Source organism: Gymnoscopelus microlampas, assembly GCF_963454915.1.
Source record: "Gymnoscopelus microlampas genome assembly, chromosome: 21".
Lineage (NCBI taxonomy): Eukaryota > Metazoa > Chordata > Actinopteri > Myctophiformes > Myctophidae > Gymnoscopelus > Gymnoscopelus microlampas.
The window spans coordinates 5,600,128-5,626,868 of NC_139958.1; the positions used below are offsets into that span (position 1 = coordinate 5,600,128).

General features: G+C 43.0%; 3 protein-coding genes across 8 annotated transcripts in view; all 3 read left to right on the forward strand.

Moving 5' to 3' along the window:
* The window catches only part of LOC311038162 (multiple C2 and transmembrane domain-containing protein 1-like), a 46,205-nt gene extending 41,793 nt beyond the window's left edge, over positions 1–4,412 (forward strand). For all 6 annotated transcript variants that reach the window (XM_084047524.1, XM_084047525.1, XM_084047527.1 and 3 more), the window contains one exon: positions 1,509–4,412. In XM_084047524.1, coding sequence (XP_083903650.1) covers positions 1,509–1,586 — 78 coding nt within the window. In that variant the 3' untranslated portion in view covers positions 1,587–4,412. The remainder of the gene's footprint in view (positions 1–1,508) is intronic.
* A 4,519-nt stretch (positions 4,413–8,931) lies between these two features.
* Positions 8,932–9,978, forward strand: LOC311037367 (ubiA prenyltransferase domain-containing protein 1-like; the record flags this gene model as incomplete). Its single annotated transcript, XM_084046493.1, has 1 exon — positions 8,932–9,978. One exon carries the CDS (start codon positions 8,932–8,934, stop codon positions 9,976–9,978), a length of 1,047 nt encoding a protein of 348 aa, XP_083902619.1.
* A 2,537-nt stretch (positions 9,979–12,515) lies between these two features.
* LOC311038178 (arrestin domain-containing protein 3-like) lies at positions 12,516–26,473 on the forward strand. The gene is made up of 8 exons (XM_084047558.1): positions 12,516–13,156; positions 17,700–17,781; positions 18,648–18,795; positions 19,299–19,401; positions 22,779–23,035; positions 23,435–23,588; positions 23,756–23,910; positions 25,750–26,473. The coding sequence occupies exons 1-8, from the start codon at positions 12,847–12,849 to the stop codon at positions 25,810–25,812; spliced, it is 1,272 nt and encodes a 423-aa protein (XP_083903684.1). The 5' UTR covers positions 12,516–12,846; the 3' UTR covers positions 25,813–26,473.
* Positions 26,474–26,741: the final 268 nt, after the last annotated feature.

The window sequence follows — 26,741 nt, forward strand, 5'->3', positions numbered from 1 at the left end:
GATTGTGCACGCTTTTTGCACGTTTCTGCCCTGCACAAACTCGGCCAGGCCCACTCAGGCCCAGTTTCACAGTAACACTGAGTACAATTACAACATGCTTTGTACTGATTTTTGACTGTTTCTAATGTTAATCACCAACTCAACCACTTCGGAGCTGCTTTTAGCCTTAGATGCATTTTCAATGCAAAGTTATTACCATAGAATAGTGCAAGGATTGTTATAAATAAATGCTGGTTAGGCTTATCATCAGATATAATAGCAGTGTTAACAACGAGCATTCCTGTATCTATTACAGAATAGTATTAACTTGGCATTGAAGACACAAACTGTATTGAAGATTCAAGATTTTGCTGTGCTATGACACGCAATTTGAATACTAATGAAGTACTCAATTCAGTGACCTGCGTTCAATGAAGTGAATGGCAGGTCGTAGAGTTAATGTGTGAATTCCGTCGCCAGCAGCCATTAATTATCACCTCAAGAACAATAGCCACACACATGATAAGCCATCAACTCAGAGTTAGACTAGTCATTACATTACATTACATTACAGTCATTTAGCAGACGCTTTTATCCAAAGCGACTTACAATAAGTGCATTCAACATAGGTAGGGAACGAAAACTACTAATCACCAGAAGTCTTAAGTGCATTTTCTGCAAAAACAAGCAACCAAGAGTATACCTACCGCTAAGGTAAAAGTGCAATATATCAGCTACCTATTTCCTTAAACAGATGAGACAAAATTGCAAAATCAAATGAGCAGGAGCTAAAACAAATAAGTGTATCGACTAAACAAGATCCAATAAACAATACAACAATAAAACAAGCGTTCGTACAACTAGTTAACAACAAGTAGGCCAGGCAGAGAGGAAGGGTAGTGTTTCCTGAAGAGGTGGGTTTTCAGCCTGTGGCGAAATATGGGCAGTGACTCTGCTGTCCTGACATCAGTGGGAAGTTCATTCCACCACTGTGGGGCCAGAACAGAAAAAAGTCGTGACCGTGTGGATCGGCCAGAAGGACCCTTGAGTGACAAGGCAATCAGTCGCAGTGGTCGGGCAGGGGTGTAGGCATCGACCATAGCCCGGAGGTAAGAAGGAGCTGTTCCTTTCACTGCCCTATAGGCTAGCACCAGGGTTTTGAACTGGATGCGAGCTGCTACGGGGAGCCAGTGTAGAGAACGGAGAAGGATGGTTGTGTGGGAGAACTTGGGGCGGTTGAACACCAGACGAGCCGCAGCTTTTTGAACAAGCTCCAGAGGTCAGACGGTCAGACCACATTCTTGCTGTTTGTTTGCTTTTTTTCCAAGACATAGCCGATGTATATAGGTTTAAAGTGCTCATGTGGCCTAGTCGCTTCTTTTGGGGTTGTTTTCATAGACCTGGTTGCTTATTTCTCTCACGAAATCTGGCAACACTGTCAGTTAGGCTATGCGTCTGTTTCTTTCTGGCTGTTTGACTGACTGACTGACTGACTGACTGACTGACTGTGTGTTCTGCTGTTATTTCAGATGCATTACAGCGAGCTGAAGGTCGACCCGTCGTCGCAAAGTCCCAGCAAACGCAGACGCCCTCACATCAGCTCCTGATCATCACCACCTCGTCATGCTGTAAATCAAGGCTTCCAAAACTTTTCAGCCCGCGACCCCCCAAAATAATCATATTACGGTAGTACTGGGGACCCCCCACCCTGACAAGCACTTGGAATTGTAGGCATTACATTTAGTTTGACTCGGTTCCACAGATAAACATTGTAAAAAATAGCTGAACCACAAGCTCACAACACACTGCGAGGTGTTGTGAGCTTGTAGATCGGCTATTTTCACAATGGTTGCCTCTTTCTTAGGTAGTATTTGACAATTTGGCCAATTTAATTGGTATTAAAAAGGTCTTAAAAGTCCTTAAATTGTTAACTTTAGAAATGATAGCCTGTATACACTTATACTGTATGTTGGTTTGTTTACTGTTGAGTGAGAAAACAATGTTGCACATTAAGATAATCATCTGGGGACCCCCCAAAATAATTATTTGGGGACCCCCCCTGGTCCCGACCCCCAGTTTGGGAACCACTGCTGTAAATGATGTTCAAACTTTGAACAAGTGTAAAAAAAAAAAAAAAAAAAGAAACCCCTGTTTATTTATGAATATATTCTTTTTTATTTTTAAGAAGATTTCCTTTTAAGGTCCTTTACACACCAGGGGGCGGGGTTTTTTGTGTGCGGTCATTTCGCCTGAAAATACATCTTTTGTCATCAAAGTACATCCCCAAACAACATGAATAGTATGTGGATATAAAGCCTTTATTTTATACCCATAATTGTATTTAGATTTTTTTTTTGTGTGTTTTTTGGTTGTGATGTCTGTGGTTGGTTTGTTGTGTATGTTTTCTTTACAAAAGAAGCTTGTGGATTTTTATTATATTTTTGTAATATGATGCTTCATATATTTGATGCCCCCCCCCCCCCCCCCCAAACACAAAGGCATCAGCCTGTATGAATGAGTCATCAACTATATGAATACTAGTTGTGAAGCGAAATAGTGCCCCTGGTGTGTATACATAGCTTTAGTCTTTTGCTTGTTGAGCAGAACACTACTTACTTCAGTAACTTTGTCATACTCTTACCAAGAGTCATGAGCAAATATATCTTTTTTCCTTTTTGTGGAATCTTAGTTGTATTGCTGCGAGATAGGAGCAAACTGTACCTGCCACCAACCACACTAAGCAGGCTTTCCATGCCTCAGTAACAGCACCTTTGTCTTTGTTAGGGTTCAGGAGGATATAAATGTGTGTGAAATATGCAAATGATGTACAGTATATATGCTATGAAGGTATTTTACATGCACTATGTAGTGTTATACCATCATTTCAAAATTGATTTGTACTTTTTCTTAAAGGTGTCATGTCTGCTGTAAGACCAAAGGATTGGCACGTTCAACCCACAGGACTAATGCTTACTTTATAGTTAGCAGAGCTACAAGCTCACACCGCGTCGCTATGCAACACATGAGCTTGTAGATTGGCTATTTTCAGTATGAATCAGACTTTAAATTCATGCCAATTCTTAAACATCCATACTCACAAAAGGAACATTCGCACGGACGCAATACGTTTCAGAAGCTTTAGTTTATTGCCTTTGCAAACGATCGCATTTCAAAAATGCACACCAAAAGGCGAGAAGTTCTGAAACGCCTTCGTTATCGTGATTGCTGCAGTGGTTAATTAAAGCTCTAAAAGTTAATTATCTAGTCAAAGATGTTCCTTCTGTGATTAGGTTGTAATAAATATTCATCGATATAATTAAGGTGCTAACTTTTTAAACTACATTACAAAGAGGAAGTGTGGGCACTATTTGATATGGCACAGAGAGCGAAAGGTTTCTCCCAAACGAAACGAGCAGCTGGACCCCATTGTTTCACAGAAAAATCCAAATGAATGGAATGAACTTGTGTTAACGTATCGAGCATGAAGTCACTTTACTACTAGACAATGTACCGACTATTACTGTACCTGTATGTATGTATCCTGTTAATCACCACAATGCCTATACCTTCCATTCTGTAGGCCAGTCAATTATGAAATTATGAAGTAGGAATCCTGAATGTTGTGTCATCGTGCAAAGAGCTCCCTTCCCTGCTCTTTCAACCTGTTGAAATAACACTACAATATTATTATTTTTAGCATTACAGCAGGGGCGCATATGTATATATCTCTATATCTATATATATATATATATTCCATTAAGACCTGGAACGCATCTGTGTCACTTTAGATTTCTTTGCGCTATGAGCTTGTAGATCTGCTATCTTTGAAAAATCTCGAAAAAATATTTTCCGGATTTTTTTCAAAAAAATGTTAGGATTTAGAAAACATTTTTAAGAATCGCCTCAGGTCTTAATGGGTTAAATATATATAGATATATATATGTTATGTCATTCTGGTCATCATATATCATATGACTCAGATGAGATCAGAATAAACAGCCCCTGCATGTCTTGTTGAATACAAGTGGTTATTATTCATGTATGTCTTGTATAACTGTGTTGCATGACTGGGAGCCTATGATACTGAAGTGCATTTATATAGACTGTATAATCATGTACTGTGTGGGCACTTCATGCATGTATGCTGCATCTACAGTAGAAGCTGTTCATAGACCAAGCTTTAGAAAGTCTTTAAAAAAATGTTTAGCGGATAAAGTAGAACCACCGTTAACCACGTTTAGTTTCTGCCTGTCCCTGTTTTGGGCATGGCATGATTATAAGCGAAAATCTTCAAAACATTTCCAAAGATGCAGCTTTGAGCTTGTACATCGACTATTTTCGCTGGTCATCATATTATAATGAAGTATATAGGGCTTGAAGTCATACAGTGTCACTTTTTTCAATTAAACAAACGTTATTTTTGTTATGCTCTTTCACTGTTTTGTTGTTTTTCTCAATAACCATTCCACATAAATGTGTATTTTTATTCACGAGTGTCTGCCCCTGGCACGCAGGCGCCGGACATCTATCGGAAAACTTTCTCTGAAATAATCTCGGCACTAGGGAACCTGCAGCATTTCTTATGGAACGGTAGGGCCTACTTCTTCTGTGTTGTTTTTCTTTCTTTTTTTCTCCTTCTTTTTTGAACTGAATTCTGGGAATCACAGTTCCAACAGAGCTACCAGAGGTAGATGTGTCACAAAAAAAACGACTAAAATGGATGCTACACAGCATGACTTCAAGTGGTTAAAGTGTTATTTTTGTCTGTGTATTAATTGGTCTAGTTACACCACAGCTATTGAGATTGTTCCTTTAGCACAAAACGACTTTCTGTATTGACTGCAAAACATCTTGTATCTTGTACAAAAATACAAATAAAATCATTTTTTACATTGGCTAGACCTACAGTATTATCATTTAGTATCATGTGGCACAATAAAAGTGCTTGATGAGTTGAAGAGGTGAAGCACTGTCTTATTTTAAAATATGTATTTGTACAGCATATATACAAACACTTCATGCATGATTACAGCTACATGTTAGCCAATTTTCAATTTAGGGTTAGGTTCTTGTTTCCCTTTTGGTGAAAAGTAACAGCTTTACACATATACAAGTTTCCCATCCGACAGGGTTGATATATATATCACTTCATAACGAGGTGTTGTATTGGCCCAGTTATACGCAACCTGAACCAGCTTCCCTGATTGGCCAACAAAGCCTGTGACGTATGAACGGACGTCACCAACCACAGTAAGGTATATTAATTGAGCTGCTTTCTCCACCATGAATATTCACCACAGGTAGTTGGGCTTAAGGGTGAGTTCTTTTGCGTTTGAGCTTTTCATACTAGGATGTCTTCCGTAGGTGAAGAAGAAGAGGAAGACCTGGGCAAAGATGACCCGATCAATGTCATTGATGACAAGCTTCTGACGGACGCCATACAGTCACAAAAGCCTAAAGAGGGTGCACACATAGCCATACCATTCCACGAAGTCGTTCAGCTACGGCTGGAATACAGGTTCATTCCGAAGATCGAAGGTTTACAGCAGTTCAGATCCCTGACCAAACTCCAGCTTAACAGCAACAACATAGGGAAGATAGAGGGACTAGAATGTCTCACCAATCTGAGATGCCTCGATCTATCCTTCAACGACATAGAGAGGATTGAAGGTTTGGAATCTCAGGTAAGGCTGGAAGACCTGAGTCTGTACAACAACAAGCTCTCGGTCCTCGAGAACATGGACTCGCTCAAGAACCTCCAAATATTCTCCATTGGAATGAACCAGGTGAAGGATTTAGAAAATGTGGAATATCTCCGACTATTCAAGGATCTGCACTGTCTCAATCTAGCTGGAAACCTGGTCTGTGACATACTAGACTACAAAAATGTCATTGCTTCCAGGCTGCCAACCTTGTCCTACCTGGACTACAGGCTAATCGATAGGGTGTCAGAGGAGGCAATAAAAGCCATTGGCGAATATGATTTAATTGTTTCGATGCTCAGAGACAAAGAAATCCTATACGAAAAGAGCCTGGTGGACCCGGTGCAGCTGCACAGGGATGCCTTCGTAGAGTACCTGAACGACCACTACTTGTACGACAGCATAATCGAGGATGATGAAGAGGCACAAAAATGGACCGAAGCGCCCGGAATGGCCGGTATTCTTCAAACGTTTAAGTTTGTCATCCACGACCAGTGTACGCAGATTTTCGACACGGGCCTGCACGAGCAGGAGCAGAGAGAGGCCGAGATCCAGGCCTTCTACGTGTGCTTGAAAGCAGCCGTGGCGGACAACCAGCAGGTAGCGGGTCAGGTGGTCACCGATTTTGAGCTGAGGAGGAAAAAAAGGATGCTGGAGATGTACGAGGTGACAGACGATCGTGAACTGGAAGACCAGCGGCTGCAGTACAACGACGAGATGAAACTCTTCTTTGACAGCCTCATGACCCTGGAGATGCAGCTGGTGGACCAGCTGGCGACCCTCATCAAAGAACTCGGGAGGAGAATAGGGGAAATGGTCGACAACTTCACCGAAACGGCCCAGGGGATATTCGAGCTGGTCCGTGAGGAAGAGAAGAAGACCAATGACGAGCTCACGAAGAACGTCGTGGAGACCGTGCGGAAGGTACAAGCCAACGAGCTCAAGGACCTGCCTATCGACGTGAGAATGCTGTTCAAAAAGAAGGAGACCGTGGTCGCCGCGATGGAAGCTTGGCACGACAACCGCCTGCTGAAAATCAACAAGCGGGAGGAAGAGCTGACGACACGCATCAGGGAGTGGCTGGTGGAGTTCCTGGAGGGGATACGGGACGAGGAAGTGAAGCGGACGGGACATCGGCTGGCGGAGGTAAACACCTACGTTAACTACGTGAAGGGTGAGCTGGCGCTCATCCAGCCCAAGACCCCCGAGATTTCAGGATCTCCAGTTTGATCTACAAACCCCTCCCTCCCGCTGTCTGAACCTTCCCTAAAACACTCTGGACAACACTCCACACGTCCCACTCTTCTCCTTCTTGCTCCCAAACTGTGGATCAAACTCCCCGTTGCAGTCAGAACTGCAAACTCACTCCCAATTGTCCGCCGTAATCTGAAGACTCACCTCTTCAGACTCCACCTCAGCCCGTAGCACTTGACCTAGCCTTGACGACCATGCAGTCGTATGCAAAGGTTGAAATGTAATTTAGACAGATGCTAGGCTCATTTGTTTACCTGGCGTTTCGTTTCTACAGTTTAAATGTACAGATTATATATTTATATTATATATTTTAATTTCAAGGATCTCCAGTTTGATATGCATTAGGCCACGGCCCCCACTTGATAGTATTTTTATTTATTTTTGCTTACTTAAATCCTCAGTGATAATCTAACTCTGAGTGTACAAAAGGAACGAATAAGGGACCCCTGGTGGTCCCCGGAGCTCACTTTGAGTAACAGTGCTCGTCATAATACCTTGTAAATAAATGAATTCATGTTTTTATTCTATTCTTTGTATATGAACAATGAGTTTTTTGTTCTTGTATGTTAAAGGTGCTCTACGTGATATATTTTTGTTCAAATAAGTGTGTTAAATAGCTCTATATATATATACAGGGCTCTATCCAGCTTTTAAAGCAAACAAGAGAGTACATTTCCAGGTCAGGATGCCAATTTCATCCAATCAGGAGAGAGAACTTGTACAGGATGAAGAATGAACAAATACAATTGGACGAGATGACAAGCTGATAAATTGTCTTTATAGAGTTCTGATTTGTTTGTAAATTGCATCCCACCTGAAAATGTATTTTCTGTTTGCTAAAGCGACGCCGGAGAAGCCTGTTACTGAACAAACACTCTATAGAAATGATTACTATCAAACTACAGCATAGAAGAAAAATATGTTTTCATGACGTCATCACTGTGTGTATACAGTATGTCTGTCATCTATGACATTGTAGTGGGAAATATTGTTTCATTTGTGTCATATTTCTCTCGAATTGTATGTTGATTGCCCTGACAACTGATCTAGCTGGGTGGGTGTGGTCTGACGCCCTGTGTCGATTTAATCAAACCTTTAGCACATCAATGGCTTTTGTTCTGACCAGGGTCCTTTAGCACATCAATAGCTTTTGTTCTGACCAGGGTGTCAGTGAGACTCTCTTTTACTCTCTGTTTATTCATCACAGTAATCATTCAAACAGGATGGTCCCATTCAGTGCCATCTATTAGAGAGTTACGCCAACTCCGTTCACTTCTTCGGGCCAGGTCTTCTACATACACATACATTGGCAAATAGTGACAAATCCCTAAACCGGAAGTTCATGGAATGCATTGAAGTCGACGGCTCCTTGTCACTATTTCCAGCTACATGAACCACGTGACCGACGCTGTTTCTGACCCCTCATTGGCGCAACTCTCTAATAGAAGGCTCTGGTCCCATTGTAATAATATGATCTAGTCAGGAGGCTGGCTGGCTGGTCATGTGACAGCCTTTACTCCTCCTTATTACCATGTGACAGCCTTCACCCCTCCTACTTTGAGTAAAGTGTATAAAAAGTAACTACATGTCCTGTGTTCTGGAGACTCAATCATCTCACATGCTGGAAGGTGGTTGTTTTCTAGGGATCCCTATTAAGACGAATTGAATGCCTCATCACATCTTGTACTCTCCTTATATTTTGTTATAAGTATTAGTATATTTATTCCACGACAACATCAGCGCGAGTAATGTGATGTCGGTACTGTGATGTAAGTAATGTGACGTCGGACTCGTCAGAGCTGCAGAAAATGGCGGCCGTCATCAGGTGCAGGGCGCACAACCAGTACCACACCGTGAAATGAAGAGGGTTCCGTGGTTTGGATGTGTACGCATTTGAAAGAACGTCAAATAACAGTCCACCTGGGAAAGGAAAGAAACACTTTGGAATTTGGGAGCACTGCTGGTATATACACCCTGGGACCATCCTGGCACAGAAATGACCAACGGACAGGCACAAAGCTGGGCAGAAACGTTTGCGTTAGCTGGATCAAATGGTCACAATGGCCAACAACGGCAGACCGGTTTGAATGACACGGTGGCGCAGAACCACCGCCGGACGTCGAGGGCGGCCCGCGTTACCACCCACATGAGGCACAGGTGCGCTGCCTACGTGCTGGCGCTGAGACCGTGGAGCTTCAGCGCCTCTCTGCTGCCCGTAGCGCTCGGCAGTGCCCTGGCATACAAAGTGGAGGGTTCTGTGGACTTGGTCATTCTGATGGTGTGCGCAATGGCTGTCTTGGTCGTCCACGGGGCGGGGAACCTCGTGAACACCTACTACGATTTCTCCAAAGGAATCGACCACAAGAAGAGCGACGACAGGACCCTGGTGGACGAGATCTTGGCCCCGCAGGAGGTGGTCACGTTCGGAGCGGTGCTGTACTCCGTGGGGTGCTTGTGCGCCACTCTGCTGTACTTTCTCTCCTCGCTGAGACTGGAGCATCTGGCCCTCATTTACTTCGGAGGGCTCTCCGGCTCGTTCCTGTACACCGGAGGCATCGGTCTCAAATACGTGGCTCTAGGGGACGTGGTCGTCCTGATCACCTTTGGCCCGCTGGCGGTCATGTTTGCGCACGCTGTGCAAGTGGGCCGCCTGTCGTTGGCGCTGCCCCTGCTTTACGCCGTCCCTCTGGCCCTCAACACGGAGGCCATCCTCCACAGCAACAACACCAGAGACGTGGACTCCGACAAGCGGGCGGGCATCGTCACGCTGGCCATCCTCCTTGGCCCCACGCTGTCCTATGTCCTCTACGCCCACCTGCTCTTTGTCCCCTACGTCCTGCTCTGCATCCTGGCCACGCACCACACCGTCAGCATGGCGCTGCCTCTGCTCACCGTGCCCATGGCCTTCCCCCTGGAGAGGCTGTTCCGCCGCAGGTGCTATGCCGAGATCCCACAGAAGACGGCCAGGCTCAACCTGCTCATGGGACTTCTTTACGTCTTTGGGATCATCCTCGCGCCTCGAGGCAGCTTGCCGCTTCTGTGATTGAATATTTGTGACGTTCAAAAAGGAACTCTGAAAATGCGCTCCTCGGAGTGCAGATCTCCGCCAGGCCTGCTCGCCTAGTACCCACGGCTTTGTCAGTCGTGGGGTGCAGCGGTCAGGACACGGAGTTGCCTCAACTATTTGTGTTTGTGGCGTCTCCTAAGGGCAGAAGTGAAAATCCTGCTCAACATGAGATTCCAATGTGGGTATGACTGGATGTTGCGTTTATGATATATGGCTGTTTTATATACACACACATTTTTAATGCAATTACACACAATCTCTGTATGTCAACTGTCCCATCGATCAACTTCAATAAATATTTCACATGGCGCCTATTGGTCCAGTGGTTCCAGTTATTAGCTGTTCACAGACACAGACAGACACACAGACGGGCAGGGGTGAAAACATAACAAAACATTCTGTTCCGGCCTGACAGAGATAAAAATAAATAAATACTTAAATGTCTTTGTAGTTGTAATGGTTTGAGGAGTTTGAAATGCTTACATTTATTGTATAAGAGATTATACAATTGTACATTTATATGTTTAAGAGATCATCATTTAATTCCTCATCTGTGATCACATCTATTCAGGTGAGATGGGTATTCTCTTTTTTTTCCTTTATTTTTTTCAATACTAAGCACAAAATAATGTGTGTTGGTTGAGTTAAAGGGTTTGTGTTTTGTTTCAATGTGATTTCTTTAAATATGGACTGACAGCACAGGAACAATGACCATATATTCCATTTGTACTTTAAGACAAGACACACGGATGTCATTTAACCAAATCTAAACATAATTGTCTTCACAGAGCGCCATGTGAATCTGAAAATGTATTGACTCATTTGGAGATGGGCCAAAATGGATGTTGTTCAATTCAAATCAAACTGTTTGAAGTTAGAGGGGAACGTACTGTGATCATGTCAGGCATCCATGTATGGGCATATCTGTCCAGACAGACAAGACAACTATAACTATATGTAATAAGTGTCATCCAATAGAAAACAAGTCTTTCCAGGGGTCCCCAGCAAAATTAGTTCATTCTGCATCACGATAATTTCAACCACTTTATCCATGTATCTATTCTCTTCTGGGGGTCCCTAAGCACACATTTTTATTTTAAGATGGGGGTCTGTGACCAAATATATACTCATTTGGGGGTCCTTAACATGAAAAGGTTGGAGAACCCCTGATTTAGACCCTTCCTAGCCTTAGATCAAGAAGACTATTATCATACTATGATAGTATTTCTTGATCCAAGGCTAGGCCCTTCCCTGTCCAGTGTCAGTGGTGGAAAAAGTACTAATTTATTTTACTTAGGTAAAAATATCAATACTGCAATGCAGAAATACTCTGGTACAAGTAAAAGTCCAGAATTCAAAATGTCCTTGAGTAATAGTACAAAAGTATTGGTATCAAAATGTACTTAAAGACCACTTAAAATCGTTTGAAAATAGCAGATCTACAAGCTCACAATGGGTTGCATCGCGACGCATTGTGGGCTTGTAGATCAGCTATTTTCAAATGACCAAAATATAAAGAAGTAGTTAGGTGTATGTTTTGTAATAATAATCAAAATCTACAAAGTAATTAGTGACTAACGTTTTCATATAATTGTAGTGGAGTAAAAAGGTACTGAAAATACTCCAGTAAAGTAAAAGTTCCTCAAAATTGAACTGTACGGTACTTGAATAAGTGTACTTATAGTGACTTTACACCAACTGTCCAGTGTCCCCTGTTTGTTCTATTTGCCCTGTGTGTTTTTCTGACCACCCCACCCCACCCCACTCCACTCCACTCCAATCCACTCCTCCCCTCCCCTCTCTCCAACTGCCCTGAGTGAGCTCTCCTCTCCCTGCCTGATTGCACTGAATGGACACACCTATGTTGTCAGCTGAGCCTTGTCTTTCTAACTAGCTCCAGAGACTAAAGACTGCCTGACAGATGATTTCGTGCTGCTTCGTTGTGGTTTGGTCCAGTTCTAACTATTATGTTAGTTTAGAGTGAGGTTTAGTATTGTCTTATCCAGTGTTGTGCTTGTGAACATGTGAGTTTGTGGTGTAGCCTACTTTTCTGACCCAAAATGTAGACGTGTAGTAGGCGACATGTAAAAAAAAACAAAAGCCATGTTGTTGCTTTTAAATCCAGAAAAGCCTAATCTGGGAGCACATGCTGTTAAATCCATCCTAAACTCTAGAAAATAAATATATATATATACATCTGATAAGTCAGGACTACAGGGACCCCAATCTTCATTGTAAAAGGTTTATTTAACTCTAAAGAGGGTCCAGGGCAGGCATTAACTCATTTGGTTCCATTTCTAGGCTTCGCACGTTTTTTTTTTGTTGACCCCTGGTTGGCCCCCAGACCACACGTTGAGAAACGGTGTGTGTAAGCTATATGACCCCTCCCGTCTGTACGCACATGCTCAGTGGAGGCTGTTGTTGCGCACAGACCAGACCTGACTCCTTCAAGGAGAGAGAGAGAGACATAGACGGGGACTGAGAGAGAGAGAGAGAGAGAGAGAGAGGGGCAGTACAGCGACAGAGACGGGCAGAGAGAGAGAGCGCCACACAGTTCTAGTGACAGACCATCATAAGAGCAGTATTATCCAACCACCCGGTGTGTGACTGACTTGACAAACCCAAACTTTTAGATGACAATCCAACGCCTCATGAAGCCCCTGACCCTTATGCTGGCCCTCCTGGTGACCCTGGTGACCCAGCTGGAGGGACGGGAGCGTCCAAGGCGTCGTGTGGAGAAAATCAGCCTTTAATACTAACTTTATTCTCCTTTTTATCGGGGAGGTTGGCGGTTATTCCGTTTTTTTTATCTGGACATAACATTCTGGGTCATCATCAATCGTCATGGTTCTGGCCAAGGTGAAGACCCTGGCCGTGCACTTCGACGGCCACCACGGTCCTCCCTCTCCGGACGAGATGAGCCACAGCATGCCGGCGTGCTTCTCCGGCGGGGACGCGGTCTCCGGCCGGGTGGTGGTGGAGGTGGCCGGCGGGGAGGTGCGGGTCAGGCGGCTGGACATCACCGCGCGCGGCGTGGCCAAGGTCCGCTGGACCGAGTCCCGCAACGCCGGCGCCAACACCGCCTACACGCAGAACTACACCGAGGAGGTGGACTACCTTAGCCATCATGACACCCTTATAGGAGAGGAGAGAGGTAAGGAATATGGGTGCTCTAGTGGTGATGATGGTGTGTTTGTGTGCCCCCAGTGTTATTTTAATAGAACTCTGAGAGGATACAAATGTAACCAAATTATTTGGTTACATTTGTATACTCTCAGTTAGGCTGTAACTGTGTAATAACACAGTTATTAGTTATAACAGTTATAACGAACCTAACTGAGAGTATACAAATGTAACCAAATGGACACCAGTGGGTTACATTTGGTTACATTTGTATACTCTCAGAGTTAGGCTATAACTGTGTACAAATGTAACCAAATGGACACCAGTGGGTCCATTTGGTTACATTTGTATGCTCTCAGAGTCGGGCTGTGATAACTGTTATACCACAGTTACTGCAGTGATGCAAGAATATAGGGCTATTGGCCTAAATTATGTATAAGGCTATACTTGACACATTAGTATTAATGTTGGCCCTAATACTGGCTTGTGGATTGTTTTACAAAGTGTTTTATTTATTGTTTGTATTCAAACTGGGATTCTCCTTCTCTAGCTGTTATTATTATTATTATTGCAAACAATCTTTATGTTGTTTCTGAAGTGGTGAGGTGACCTACATTCTAGTGGTCCTGATGATGCGACAACAGCTGACACTAAAAGATGCAATAGATAAGCTTAAAGACAGTCACCTTAAATGGAGATGGTGAAACAATATTGTGGCACAAATGAATTGTTATATCAGTTACCCGGTCATAACAATTATAGTTACCGGCTAAAACTAACCGATTTTTGAGAGTTTTACAGTCGGCATATTGACATAATGAAGAATCCCCCCCCCCCCCTCTTTTCAAGTTGATTTACAAAGATTTAGAACACATTACAATGACTACAGGTATAGGCCTATAAAGCAGTTAATGCTGGGGATTAAAAAAAAACTCTGGTAATTATGGTTAAAAAAATAAAAGAACTGAGGCTATCCTATCTATGATTCTTCAGGCAACTCCCTTTGTTAGAAGCGGTTCAAACCTGTTCACAAACTGGCAGGAACTGAAAGGGGAGGGGAGGGGTTACACCACTGAGACAAGCATCTCTCTCTCTCTCTCTCTCTCTCTCTCTCTCTCTCTCTCTCTCTTTTTCTCTCTCTCTCTCTCTCCCACACACATATTAAGCTAGAATGTGATATGCCGACAGTAGCCTGAAGGTAACTTTAAATTTCAGTTATAAGTCATTAAATGACAAGCTCATGTGTGCATAGAAAGTGGCCGCTAGCTGTCATCTTGCGGAGTGTGTTTGCTCTTAGGATGTCAGCACTAGTGACATCACATTTCATGAGGAAGTTAAGTACACTTCACTATATGTGATAGATAGTGTATGTAAACAATGATTCTTCAACCTTCCCAATATCAAGGACGCCCCAATTTGATAAGCATTTTTTAAGCCATGGAATAACCTGGGTTAACCTATTAAAACCCGGAAAGCATCTGTGTCATTTTAGATTTTAGCTATATACATATATATATATAGCAACATATAGTTGGATTTTTAGGATTTAGAAGGCATTTGTGGAATCGGCCTCAGGTATTTTACTGTAACTCTGAGAGGCTGCAAAACAAATATGTACACACTCTCAGAGTTACAGACCCTCATTTCTGTCAATTTTAACCCCTGGTGGTCTCCAGACCTGACATTGAGAACCAGTATAGCCTTGTGTTGTTGTTGTTGTTGTTGTAGCGTATCGTAGATGAGGAGATTATCAGTTTAGTAACCTCTAAACCTCTGCGCTGATTAAAAGAGATCGTCAAGCCCCCGTCAACCAATAACAATTTGTGAAAACAACTATTGCTAATCTCTCTCGTTCTGGTCCAGCTCAGACCATAGCCTACACACTGTGCTGTAACGTTGATGTGCCGTTTAGCACACTTAAACCCTATTATACCTGGTTGACCCAGGAGTCCCCCATGGCTCTATACTTAGACCTCCTTACTTTATACCCCTTTGAGCTTGTAGATCAGCTATTTCTGCCGAACGTTTGCCCCCATAATAGGCATGCTGTATAGGGTTCACTTGGTTCATCTAAAATTCTTCACACAGCAAGGCAATTAGCCACATGTGTACACATCACAAGACATGAGCAGAAAAACACAACTTAATTGCAACTATAGACAAAACATTGAGGTCAAAATGGTGACGGGTTAGTGAGTTCACGACAAGAAAAGACACGACTCCTTTTCATAAAAAAAAAAAGAGTTTTTCTGCATTGAGACAACAGGAAGACTGCACAGAAGATGGCAACAATAGCCCAGCAGCATTTACTTATGATTCATAACCTGAATGAATAACAACAATAAACACCTGGCATGTACAATGGAAATTATACATTTTGTGCTTGTTATGTGCTTGCTTTCAGCCATACTCCTGTTTGGGATTTTATTTACTGTATGTAAAAGAAAAAAAATGACACTTTGCTAGAGGTTTGGGTTGTGTAGTTATAGCTTGCCATGATGATGTAACTCCAGATATTATTGGTGAGATATCTTCAGTTGTTTGCGACATTGATTCGAAATTGATCATCTTGACTTACGTTTCGCACTGAAACATGTCTTAAAGTCATTCTTTTATAACACAAAAACGCAACGCAAATATAGCATATTCTGACAGTGTGTATACCATTACAAAACCTGACTCAGCACCCTGAAAACAAATGCGTTGTTTTGTAACATTATACATAGTCAGAAGCCACTTTATTTGCTTTTGTTTGTGTGCTAAAAGAGTCACTTTGAGACCTGTTTTACCTCATGAGGAGAATAGTCAATTTCTCTTATCAACGTCACAACTATTGAAGAAATCTCACAAATATAAACATTCTTGTTTCAGTGTGTTTCAGTATGTATTTGCACTATGATGGTGATTTGTGTTTGTGTTTTACATGTACATTTCTCATGGTGGTAATAGAAATAAATAACTTGTGAATGTAGCTCAATCTTGTCTTGTCCTTTTTTATCTCAACTCTTCTGTGTCTTCTTAACGTCATCTCTGCTTCAATGTTAAAAGGTTAAGCAGCCTTAAGGGCGGTGTATACTTAGCTGCGCGTACGATGTCGCGCACCTGGAATATAGCAGATCTACAAGCCGATCTGCAAGCCGACCCGGCTTGCAGATCGGCTTGTAGATCATCTATTTCCGGGGCGCGACACCGGCGCGCGGCTAAAGTCTAAATCGGGGCATTCCTCCGTTTGCCCTCCTCATACCCATCATGCCACAAGACCACATGGTCTTACACAAAATGGGGCGGGGACTTGTCAGAATTCAACCAATGGCCAAGCCTCAGCAGCAGTCGTTCTGTGTGTCACACTTCCTCCTATGAGGGGATGGGGGTTGGTCATACTACGAGTGTGTGTGTGTGTGTGTGTGTGTGTGTGTGTGTGTGTGTGTGTGTGTGTGTGTGTGTGTGTGTGTGTGTGTGTGTGTGTGTGTGTGTGTGTGTGTGTGTGTGTGTGTGTGTGTGTGTGTGTGTGTGTGTGTGTGTGTGTGTGTGTGTGTGTGTGTGTGTGTTGGAGTATCCGGCTGAGGGAGGGAGGCTGCACAGTCTGGTTCATACCGGTCTGTTCCTGCTTCTCTGTCTGCACTGCATGCCGGCGATTTGACAGCACATGCACGCACGCACGCACGTGCACACACATACACATTCAATAGATATGTTGTAGGGTAGGCTGATACCGACAGCCCTGGTGCCAAAGATAACATAAAGACATGCGTGCGTGTGCGTGCAGGCATGCATGCGCACGCACACACACACACAGGAAATAAAAGTTAGATGGGGTTGAGCGCCGCTTCGAATTTAAATGTAAACAGAACAGTGAGAATGAGGAAGTGGAACAAGGTCATCTTTCTTTCTCAGGGTGTGTCTCTTCTTTACAGTGTTACGCTGTCTCCGTAGTGCATGCACAGTTTATACGTATATCTTTATTTATTTGGGATTGGTTTCATGTTTTTTTGTGCAGTATTTGTACAACAACCTGTTATTTTTATTAGATGTTTTTGTGTTTTTAGGGTTTTTTATGATGACTGAATTATGATGACTGGATTTCTCTCGAGGGATTAAATAAAGGTCTTATCTATGTGAAGTTTTCGGAAAAGCTGTAATATCCGTTCAAAATTATTATCTTCAATCATATTGATTGTCACTGTCACATTTTGGAGCAAATAAAATTGTTTTCTTATAAAAAAAAAAATCATGATGTCGGTGTACATTTGTGTGTGTCTCTCTCTGCTCTCAAGCTGTTCCATTTGAAATGAATCACATGTGAGTCACTTATACCGTAATCCTATTATGGTGGTGTGTGGTACAAAAGAAATTCTGAAAAAAACATTTTTGATATGTTCGCCTACAATGACATAGACAAAAAAAGGGGGAGCGCCAGGTTGAACGTGGTTAAATATACAGAGCGAGGATCAAATGACGGGTGTTCCTTCAGAGCAGGTGTGAACTTGTACACATGCGTGTCTGTATGGATTCTGTACTGTATGTGCACCATGCATGGAATGGTGTATTTGGAAGGCTGTTCTTCTGTCTTTCAGATGAAGACAGCCCAGAGGAAGGCCTAACGGTCCTCCATGCAGGCGTACACGAATTTGCTTTCAGCTTCAACCTGCCACAGATGTAAGTATGATAAATAATAATAAAATTGTATTTATAGGCCTACTGCACTTGACATTTGAAACAAATCTGCAAAGTGCAAGTGTAGCAAATGCAACCTTAAGGCTGCCATCCTCAAGTTTTATGCTCCGGGTTTCGAACCCGCGGGTCTCCTGCGTGGGAGGGATCAAAACACCGACCTACCTACCGCTCATTCAAGAGGCAATCCCTGCTTGTCCCGGGGGGATATTGGAGAATTAACCTCTTAAACCCTACAGTATATATACTTCATAGACCGGGATCCCTCAGGGCTCTAATACTTGGGCCTCCTCCTTTTTTCCCCTCCGCACCAAATCTCTTGGCCAAAAATAGCTGATCTACAAGAATGTGTCATGTTGCGACGCATTCTGAGCTTGTAGATCCGTCTATTTTCGGCCACAACATTCACCTATTATGACAATGTCCCTCATATACATCAGTGGTTCTCAACCAGTGGGTCCTTGAGGGGGTTCCAGGGGGTCCAGTGGTAACCAAATGGACCCTTATAGATCTTAAAATGAGAGCGTAAAATGAATCCAAATGGACCCGTAAGGGTTTCATTTTACGCTCTCAAGAGTTAAATAAGTGTTAAACGTCTGCATTACTTAATTAAAGAATTGTTATTTTGATCAACGTTTCCCTGTTATCTCTCCTATGGTACCAGCATCAATACAGCATGGAATTGTGGACAAAATCATATCCAACGATAACAAAATAGTAAAAAGTCTTGGTCTCAAATGCCGAATAAATAATGGGCTTGATATGAAAAGGGTTGAAAACCACTGCAGTAGATCAAACGGTGCCCTATAAAAGCTCTTTCCTGACTCCTCTTATGTCGTTGTTCTTGTCAGGCCTCTGGCCACCTCATTTGAAGGGAAGCACGGCAGTGTGAGGTACTGGGTTCGAGCTGAACTACACCGTCCATGGCTGCCCACCGTCAAAGTGAAGAAGGAGTTTGTGGTGTTTGAACACATCGACATCAACACACCACTCCTGCTGGTAAGGAAAAAAAAAACATCAGCATTCAGACATATAATCCATTCATATCAAGTAAGGCTGAAAGATCGGGGGGGGGGGGGATATACATTTTTGTCATTTGCGTATAGAGTTATGTGAAATGTGCCCTTTGCATTCACCCGTCCCGACTATTCGAAGCTGTGCTATTAATACATTCACCCATCCCGACTAAGCAGTGGGTGCTATTTATACAGCATCCAGGGAGCACTTGGGGGTTAGGGGTCTTGCACAGGGACACTTGGGACACTTGGAGACTGGGTGGGCTAGGGGTCGCACCGGCGACCTTCCAGTTCCTAGACAGCCTCTCTACCCATTCAGCTACGGCTGCCCATGTCAAATGATTCATCCACCATTAATGCCCTAAACAACAAAAATACCTAGTTTCATTAATTGCAGCCTCTGCAAATTGCAGTAGTTCCTATTGCATTGTTGTCATATGAATAGTTCAGCCCTATAATGTGCAGCTTTGTGGTGTTGTTGAACAGGCCTCTCAGGCTGGGACCAAAGAGAAGACTCTGTGCTGCTGGTTCTGTGCTTCTGGGCCCATTTCTCTCAGTGCCAAGATCGAGAGGAAAGGATACACTCCAGGTAAGAAAAGTCTCGGAATTAAAAATTTACTTGAGTATAAGTACAAAGGTATTGGCATCGAAATGTACTTAAAGTACCAAAAGTAAAAGTACCCATTATGCAGAATGTCCCATTTCAAGTTTTCAAACGTATAACGATCTTTTGAAAATGGCAGATCTACAAGCTCACAATGCGTCGCGATGCAACGCATTGTCAGCTTGTAGATCGGCTATTTTCAAATGGCCGAAATGTATGCTGTATAGGGCTGAAGTGGTTAATGTATGTTTTGTAATAATAATCAAAATCTACAAAGTAACTAGTAACTAAAGTTTTCAAATAATTGTAGTGGAGTGAGTACAATAGTGGAGTAGAAGTAAAAGTACTGAAAATCAGGAAATACTCCATTAAAGTAAAAAGACCTAAATATTTTAATTAAGTACAGTACTTGAGTGAATGTACTTAGTTACTTTACACCACCGGGTAATACATACAACAATACATACAATACACCAACCAACATCTGGCGTGACATCCGTCAGAGAGGAAAGGTTTTACACTCCAGGTAATGAAAACATCTGGATTCACATCTGTTACATGGAGAGGAAAGGTTAAGCTCCAGGTAACAACAACACCAGCCAACATCTGTGCTTCACATCTGTTTCGATAAGACAGGTCAGGTGACACTATTTGACCGTTTCCAACCACAAGGTTCACCGGCAACTCAGCTTATGAGGATATAGCAGGGCTAGGGTGCGGCAAGTCGTGCGATACAGTAAGTAGCGTACCGGGAGCTGATGGTAGGTGTTGCTGCGCTCCACCTCAGCGATCCATCTCCCAGGGGTCTAGCGCAGAGGTCTTCAACAGGGGGTCCGGGACTCCTAGGGGGTCCTCAGAGTTACTACAGGGGGGCCGCTAAATCTTTGTGATATGATTTTTTTTTTTAACACTTGAACCCTAGCATCGCTATTCTGAGGAGAACTTTAGCCAAAAATAGCAGATCTACAAGCTCACAACGCCTCGCAGCGCGAGGCGTTGTGAGCTTGTTGATCTGCTATTTTTGGCCTTACGCTATAGGTGTAGAGGGGGAAAAAAGCAGACAAAGTAAAAAAAAAGAAGTTTAATCTGAAACACAATGTTGTACAACAGAGGAGGTCCCTGCATCATCTCTCTCTCAGCTAGGGGGTCCCTGGCCTGAAAAGGTTGAAGACCCCTCGTCTAGCGCATTGTGCAACGGTCGGATAGACTCCCACGCTCTATAAGCTTATTGTCTATATATAGACTTACTGTGTGTGTATATATATATAGCTTATTGTGTATATATAGACAATAAGCCTCTCTGACCTACTTACTTACTTACTCACTGCTTACATATATATATACGTTCATACAGTATAGAAAGTGCAACAGAACGTTTCTACGCGTCACGTATAAAAAGGGTCAAACACAGTTGAACTTCCTGACGTGTGTGTGTGTGTGTGTGTGTGTGAGAGAGAGAGAGAGATGAGCACGAATGCAACAATTTCAAGGGGACCGCACCCGCACTACTATGCTTGGCACTACTACGCCTGTCAGATTACCCCCCCCCCCCCTTCTATAAATGTTCTCAATGAAAATGAATTAATTCAATCAGTCGCTACAAGTGTGAAAATACCTTCCTTCATGCTGCGTTCACTCACGCAGCGAATAAAGCTACAAAATGTGATTGACGCAAATGCTTTTGTACTTTTACTCAAGTAACATTTTGAACACAGGCCTTTTACTTGTAACAGAGTATTTGTATAATGTGGTATTGCTACTTTTACTTAAGTAAAAAATGTGAGTATACTTCTTCCACCACTGCTGTGCATGGCGGCTGCCGAGTGGAGTGTTGCTCAAGCCACACTGCGTAAATCAAATCAAATCAATCTTTATTTATATAGAGCACATTTACAACCATCGGAATTGACCAAAGTGCCGTACAGAATGAGGCATGACATCGACAAGACAAACATGCGTGTGCATTGCTCAACGACACGGCATACATTAAGAAATCAAATGGAATGACGACGAAAAGGGTAAAACAGCACAGGGGACTAGAATTAGGTTTTTGTTCCATTTGCGTAACGGAGCAGGAATTGTAGAGAGAGAGAGAGGAGTGGAAATGGTGAAATAAAAACATTTGATTGATGCTTCACTGCGTCATTGATGTGCTGAAGAAAGTTGAAACCAGCTGAGCATTGTTTCTATAGCGCGTCACGCCGGGTTGTAAGCTTCTGCTAGTAAGAATCAGCTTGTGACTGCGATTCGTTCCTGTTCGCGGATGACTCGGCTCTCCTGGTCTCGGACAAGGACAAAGGTCAGGTCGAAAAAGCCCCTTAGCTGGGAACTCTGTAAAATCTGCACCTGGTTCGCTGATAACAAACTATCGTTATGCCTGGGTAAAACTGAATCCATTCACTTTGGGTCCAAAATAAACCTCTGCAAGGCCGACGGCTTCACAGTAAAAGTGAGTGACAATGTTATCACAAGAAAAGGAAAGGAGGAAATGACCTATACCTGGGTTGTATTTTAGAGGCAAAATCTTTCCAGTGAAAAAATGGCAACTGCTGTTATGAAAAAAAGTCAACCAAAGAACAAGATTTTTGTACAGGATCTCCTCACTGGTCAGTAGGAATACATTCTCATACTCCTACTGATCCAATGTCACTTCGACTATGCATGCACCTCATGGTACCATAGCACCACAAAGGCCTTAAAACAAGGCTCCTCCAGACATCCCAAAAGAAACTGGTCAGGATACTGCTTGGCCTCACACCTACAACTCATTTAACCCCTGCTCATTTCACTAAGGTGGGATGGCTCAGGGTAGAGGACAGAGCACAGCAACTTGCATTGGCCCGGTCTACAAGATACACTACACCACAAAGACACCCATGTACCAAAAACGTCAAAGACGTCCACAATCGCAACACCAGCGAGAGCTCCACAAATCACAAAGATTTGGCTCAAACAAGAGGTTAAATTTGTTCTACTGCTATGCCACCAAAATGTGGACTGCCCTAGCAACAGTCATAAAAAACTGTGAATCCTTACTCTCCTTCAAAACCGCTCTTAAAGAGCACTTACAGGTGGCTGCAATGCGGAACTGGCCCCTGTTACATTTTACATTCTCAAGAGTTAAAGATCTTTAAGGGTCCATTTGGTTACCAACTCTCCATCATTTACCTGGGGACCACCTGGAACCCCCTCAAGGACCACTGGTGGTCCCCGGACAACTGGTTGAAAACTGCTGGATTAGAGCATTTGATGTGGTCAAACTAGCCATATGTTTTGAAGCATTTTCCATTAAAACAGTGTTTACTGTACATATGTTTCTTATAGATATAATGTGTTTACATTTCTACCCTCTCTGCCCTCAGGTGAGTCCATCCAGATCTTTGCCGAGGTGGAGAACTGTTCGTCGCGCGTGGTGGTGCCCAAAGCCGCCCTGTACCAGACCCAGACCTTCTTCGCCAAGGGCAAGGCCCGGCAGATCCAGCAGCTGGTGTCCAAGCTGCGAGGAGACACGCTACCTCAGGGCAAGAGCCAGAGCTGGGAGGGCAAGCTGCTCAAGATCCCCCCCGTGTCCCCCTCCATCCTGGACTGTCCCATCATCAGAGTCGAATACGATCTGGTGGTGAGTACACGACCTCTGACCCTTCTTAATTGTGTGTGTGTGTGTGTGTGTGTGTGTGTGTGTGTGTGTGTGTGTGTGTGTGGGACATGTCACCACAGTGAAAACATTTTGTCAACTTTGTTGACATCCACAGGGAAAGCCGCGCTGCTATTGGACCCAGTGTTGATTTTGACCGTACATTTTGATTTAGTTTTAGTCATAGTCTTTTGAATAAAATTCCTTTTAGTTATATTTTTGTCATCTGAAATGTTTTAGTTTTTGTCTAGTTTTAGTCGACTAAATATCATAAGATTATAGTCGACTAAATCTACAGTTGATTTAGTTGTATGTATTTTGACTGATTTTACATTTGGTTGCATGCTGAAAAAGCCCTCTCATCTGTCTGTTGTTATGTTCCAGGTGTACGTGGACGTCCCAGGGGGCTTGAACCTGTGTGTGTCCTTACCGTTGGTCATAGGGACCATCCCGCTGCACAGCTGCTCCACTCGCACCTCCAGCATCAGCAGCCACTGCAGCAACATGAGCTGGCTGGACGAGTCCGACAGACCTGAGGGTACGCACGCGTGTGCACGCGCACACACACACACACACACACACACACACACACACACACACACACACACACACACACACACACACACACACACACACACACACACACACACACACACACACACACACACAGATCTCTAACGTGCGTTCTCGTCCATGTTGTCGTAGCTCCTCCCAGTTACAGCGACCTGGCCGTGTCAGAGGAGCACAGACAGGACTGTCTGCGTGGCTGCGACGCAGACACAGAGGCCGACCACCAGGGTTCACTGCTGCTGGCATACGTCACACAGTTCACATATCTGCCACCGCCACTTTACGCCGAGGTAAACAACATTCATTTACAAATATTCCTACTCATTGAAAACGTCAGGAAAACAATCCTGGCGTCCTTGTGTTCTTACATCAATTAGTTTACAAATCATAATGTGTCAGGCTTAGTTGTAGATAATCAACCTGTAACCTCTAGACTAAACTAGGGCACAGGGTGTCAATTGGGTATGGTAAGGTACAGTATGGCAGGTGCCATACCTTGGCTCCAGAAAAAAATAATGATAATAGATAAAATAAAAAAATCATGAATAGTAGCCTAATGCAGGTGTAGGACCATTGTGTTTTTATTGTGTTATAGGTATAATGCATAATTTTCTATGCATTTCGAGGGTTTGGGGGGGTTTGACCCCCCCAAAAGAATTTGGCCGCACGGCCATGATAGGTGTCCCTTATTTTCATCTCTGGGAGTTGGCAACCCTAACCTTGCCATACCTTAGCTTTTGCTGAACTGACACCACTGGGCACAGCATACAACACTAGAAAGAAAGGTAGCACAACTCACAGTCACAAATAATAATCTACTTTATTTACTGGATGAGTTCAATAGAGCCTTCCTCAGCGTGATCATTACACTGAGGATGGCTCTGCCCAAATGTGTCTGTGTGCCAACCTACCGATATAAAACCTACCGATATAAAAGAACATGAAGGACACTTCCGTGAGTGCCGGCATTCTGCTTTCATTACAGCATGGATCACACCACTATACTAACTGAGGCAGGCACAATGAGTGTTGTTTTATCAAGGTCCTTGGTCGTGGAATGATTTACAGGCAGAACTTAAAATAGAATATCTAATCTCTTTACCAGAGTCTAAGAGACGGATAATGGAGACGTTGTCCATGTCCTGCTCACGTTTAGTATTAATAATTAACCGTTAGTTGTTTTTTATTTGTATTTGATCTTCTTCATTATGTATCTGTTGCACATTTCTGTTATCGTTTTGTACTTTTGCTTACGTGTTTGCTTAGGCCTCGTCTCGGCCAGGTCGCACCTATACAAGAGGTCTCGAACCTCAATCGAAATACAATACATACACATACACTACCAAAATTAACATGACTTTAACCACTTAAACCCTATATATTTAGTTTATCTTGTGAGCTTGTAGATTGGCTATTTCCACAAAATGTTCGGCAAATATTCAATCAATTATGTAATGCCCAGAATAGGGATGCTATTAAATCTGAATCCCTATTGTCATCGTATGCAAGCGTTCAATGACATTCTATTGCCACTCTGTTGGTGTAATTTCAGTGCATAAAAAGACAAGACACAGACGCACAATTAAAATAATAATATGTATAAAGTGACATCCATATATTGCTATCGTATCACATTGAAGTCCATAAAAGCAGTGTTCTGTCCATAAACCTAATTCATCACGGTAGAGTTAATATTGCAGGTGATTAAAGTGCAAGGTGCAGGCAGCAGAAACCAGTCTCTCAGTTTCTGTTCTGCTCTTTTGTTTTCCATAGAAGCCAGCATGTCTTCTATGAAACCATTTTGACCATGCAGCGAAAATAGCCTTACGCATTGAGATAGCGACGCATTGAGAGCTTTTTTATGTATTATTATTTTTTAAGATAAGAGCATTTGATGTGATCAAACTAGCAATATGTTTAGAATCATTTTCCATAAAACCCTAATGGTCTCGGACCATTAGGCAAATAAAAGCGAAGGCCTCAATCTGTGATTTCACACTTGTTTCACAAATCGCATAATAGGACCTTTTTTTTCAGTCTTGAGGTTTTATGTTGCTTAGATCCATGTGAATGGCATTTAAACCGTCCAGCGATAAATATTCTGAATTGTATGTGTCTCTCCCCCTTAGGTTGACCCTTACCCTGATGACGTGGACAGTTGTGGCAGACCGTTCCTGTGTCCATCGCGCTGAATGAAGAAGAAGAAGAGCACAGAGCTGCTCAGAAGAAGAAGCACACTGCAGCTGCAGCCAGCAGCATGCCTCAGGTCAGAGGGGTCACAGAGGTCACCCAACGGGCCACATCATCATGTCACGATGAGTGGGAGGCGAGGAGGAACACCGGTTCACACAGAAATGCCACTTATAGGAGAGAAGTGTTCGCTGACCGTTGTTTTGTGGGGAATGCGGGTTTTTCGGCTCCATATACCGAATGCTTTCTAGAACGTTTTTTGTTTTTGACAAATTTGGAATATTTGCCCGAAATATGGATGCCAGGGTTCACGTTAGGTTGACGTAATTTTTTTAAATGGTGTTATTATCAAACATGAATATGAAACATATCAGACATGCATTTCCCCAAAAGGAAATGCATGTATTTCATTCAGTGTGACCAGAAGCAGTGATTAAACATACCCCCCCCCTACACCGACCATAAAAAACGAATGAGCAGACGGTGGTCGGAAAAAAAGGTTAATTTCAGTGAACGAACGATTTCGTTCACGTTCAATGATTCGTTCAAATGATTCGTTCACGTTCTCGTTCAGTAGCGCTATTTAGCTAGTAAAAGTACAGAGGTATTGGCATCGAAATATACACTTAAAGTACCAAAAGTAAAAGTACTAACATATTTGAAAATAGCCGATCTACAAGCTCACAATGCGCCGCGACGCGTCGTGAGCTTGTAGATCTGCTATTTTCAAATAGCCTCGGTATAAGGGCTAAAGTGGTTAATGTATGTTTTATAATGTGTGTAAAACACCATCGCGGGAGCGGGGGTTTTTTTACGTCGTGCGTGAATGTAACGGTTTCAGAAAATGAACGAGCTCATTCGCGTTCGCGGCAAATGAACTAGTTTTTTTGAACAAATCGATCATGAACGACACATCACTAGAGCAGACCCC

Bases quoted from the DNA above. Each gene is read 5' to 3' on its own strand.
- LOC311038178 (XM_084047558.1), top strand. From the start codon at position 12,847: ATGGTTCTGGCCAAGGTGAAGACCCTGGCCGTGCACTTCGACGGCCAC. The intron at 18,796-19,298 runs GTAAGGAAAAAA...GTTGTTGAACAG, and splicing joins TCAACACACCACTCCTGCTG to GCCTCTCAGGCTGGGACCAA. The intron at 23,036-23,434 runs GTGAGTACACGA...GTTATGTTCCAG, and splicing joins GAGTCGAATACGATCTGGTG to GTGTACGTGGACGTCCCAGG.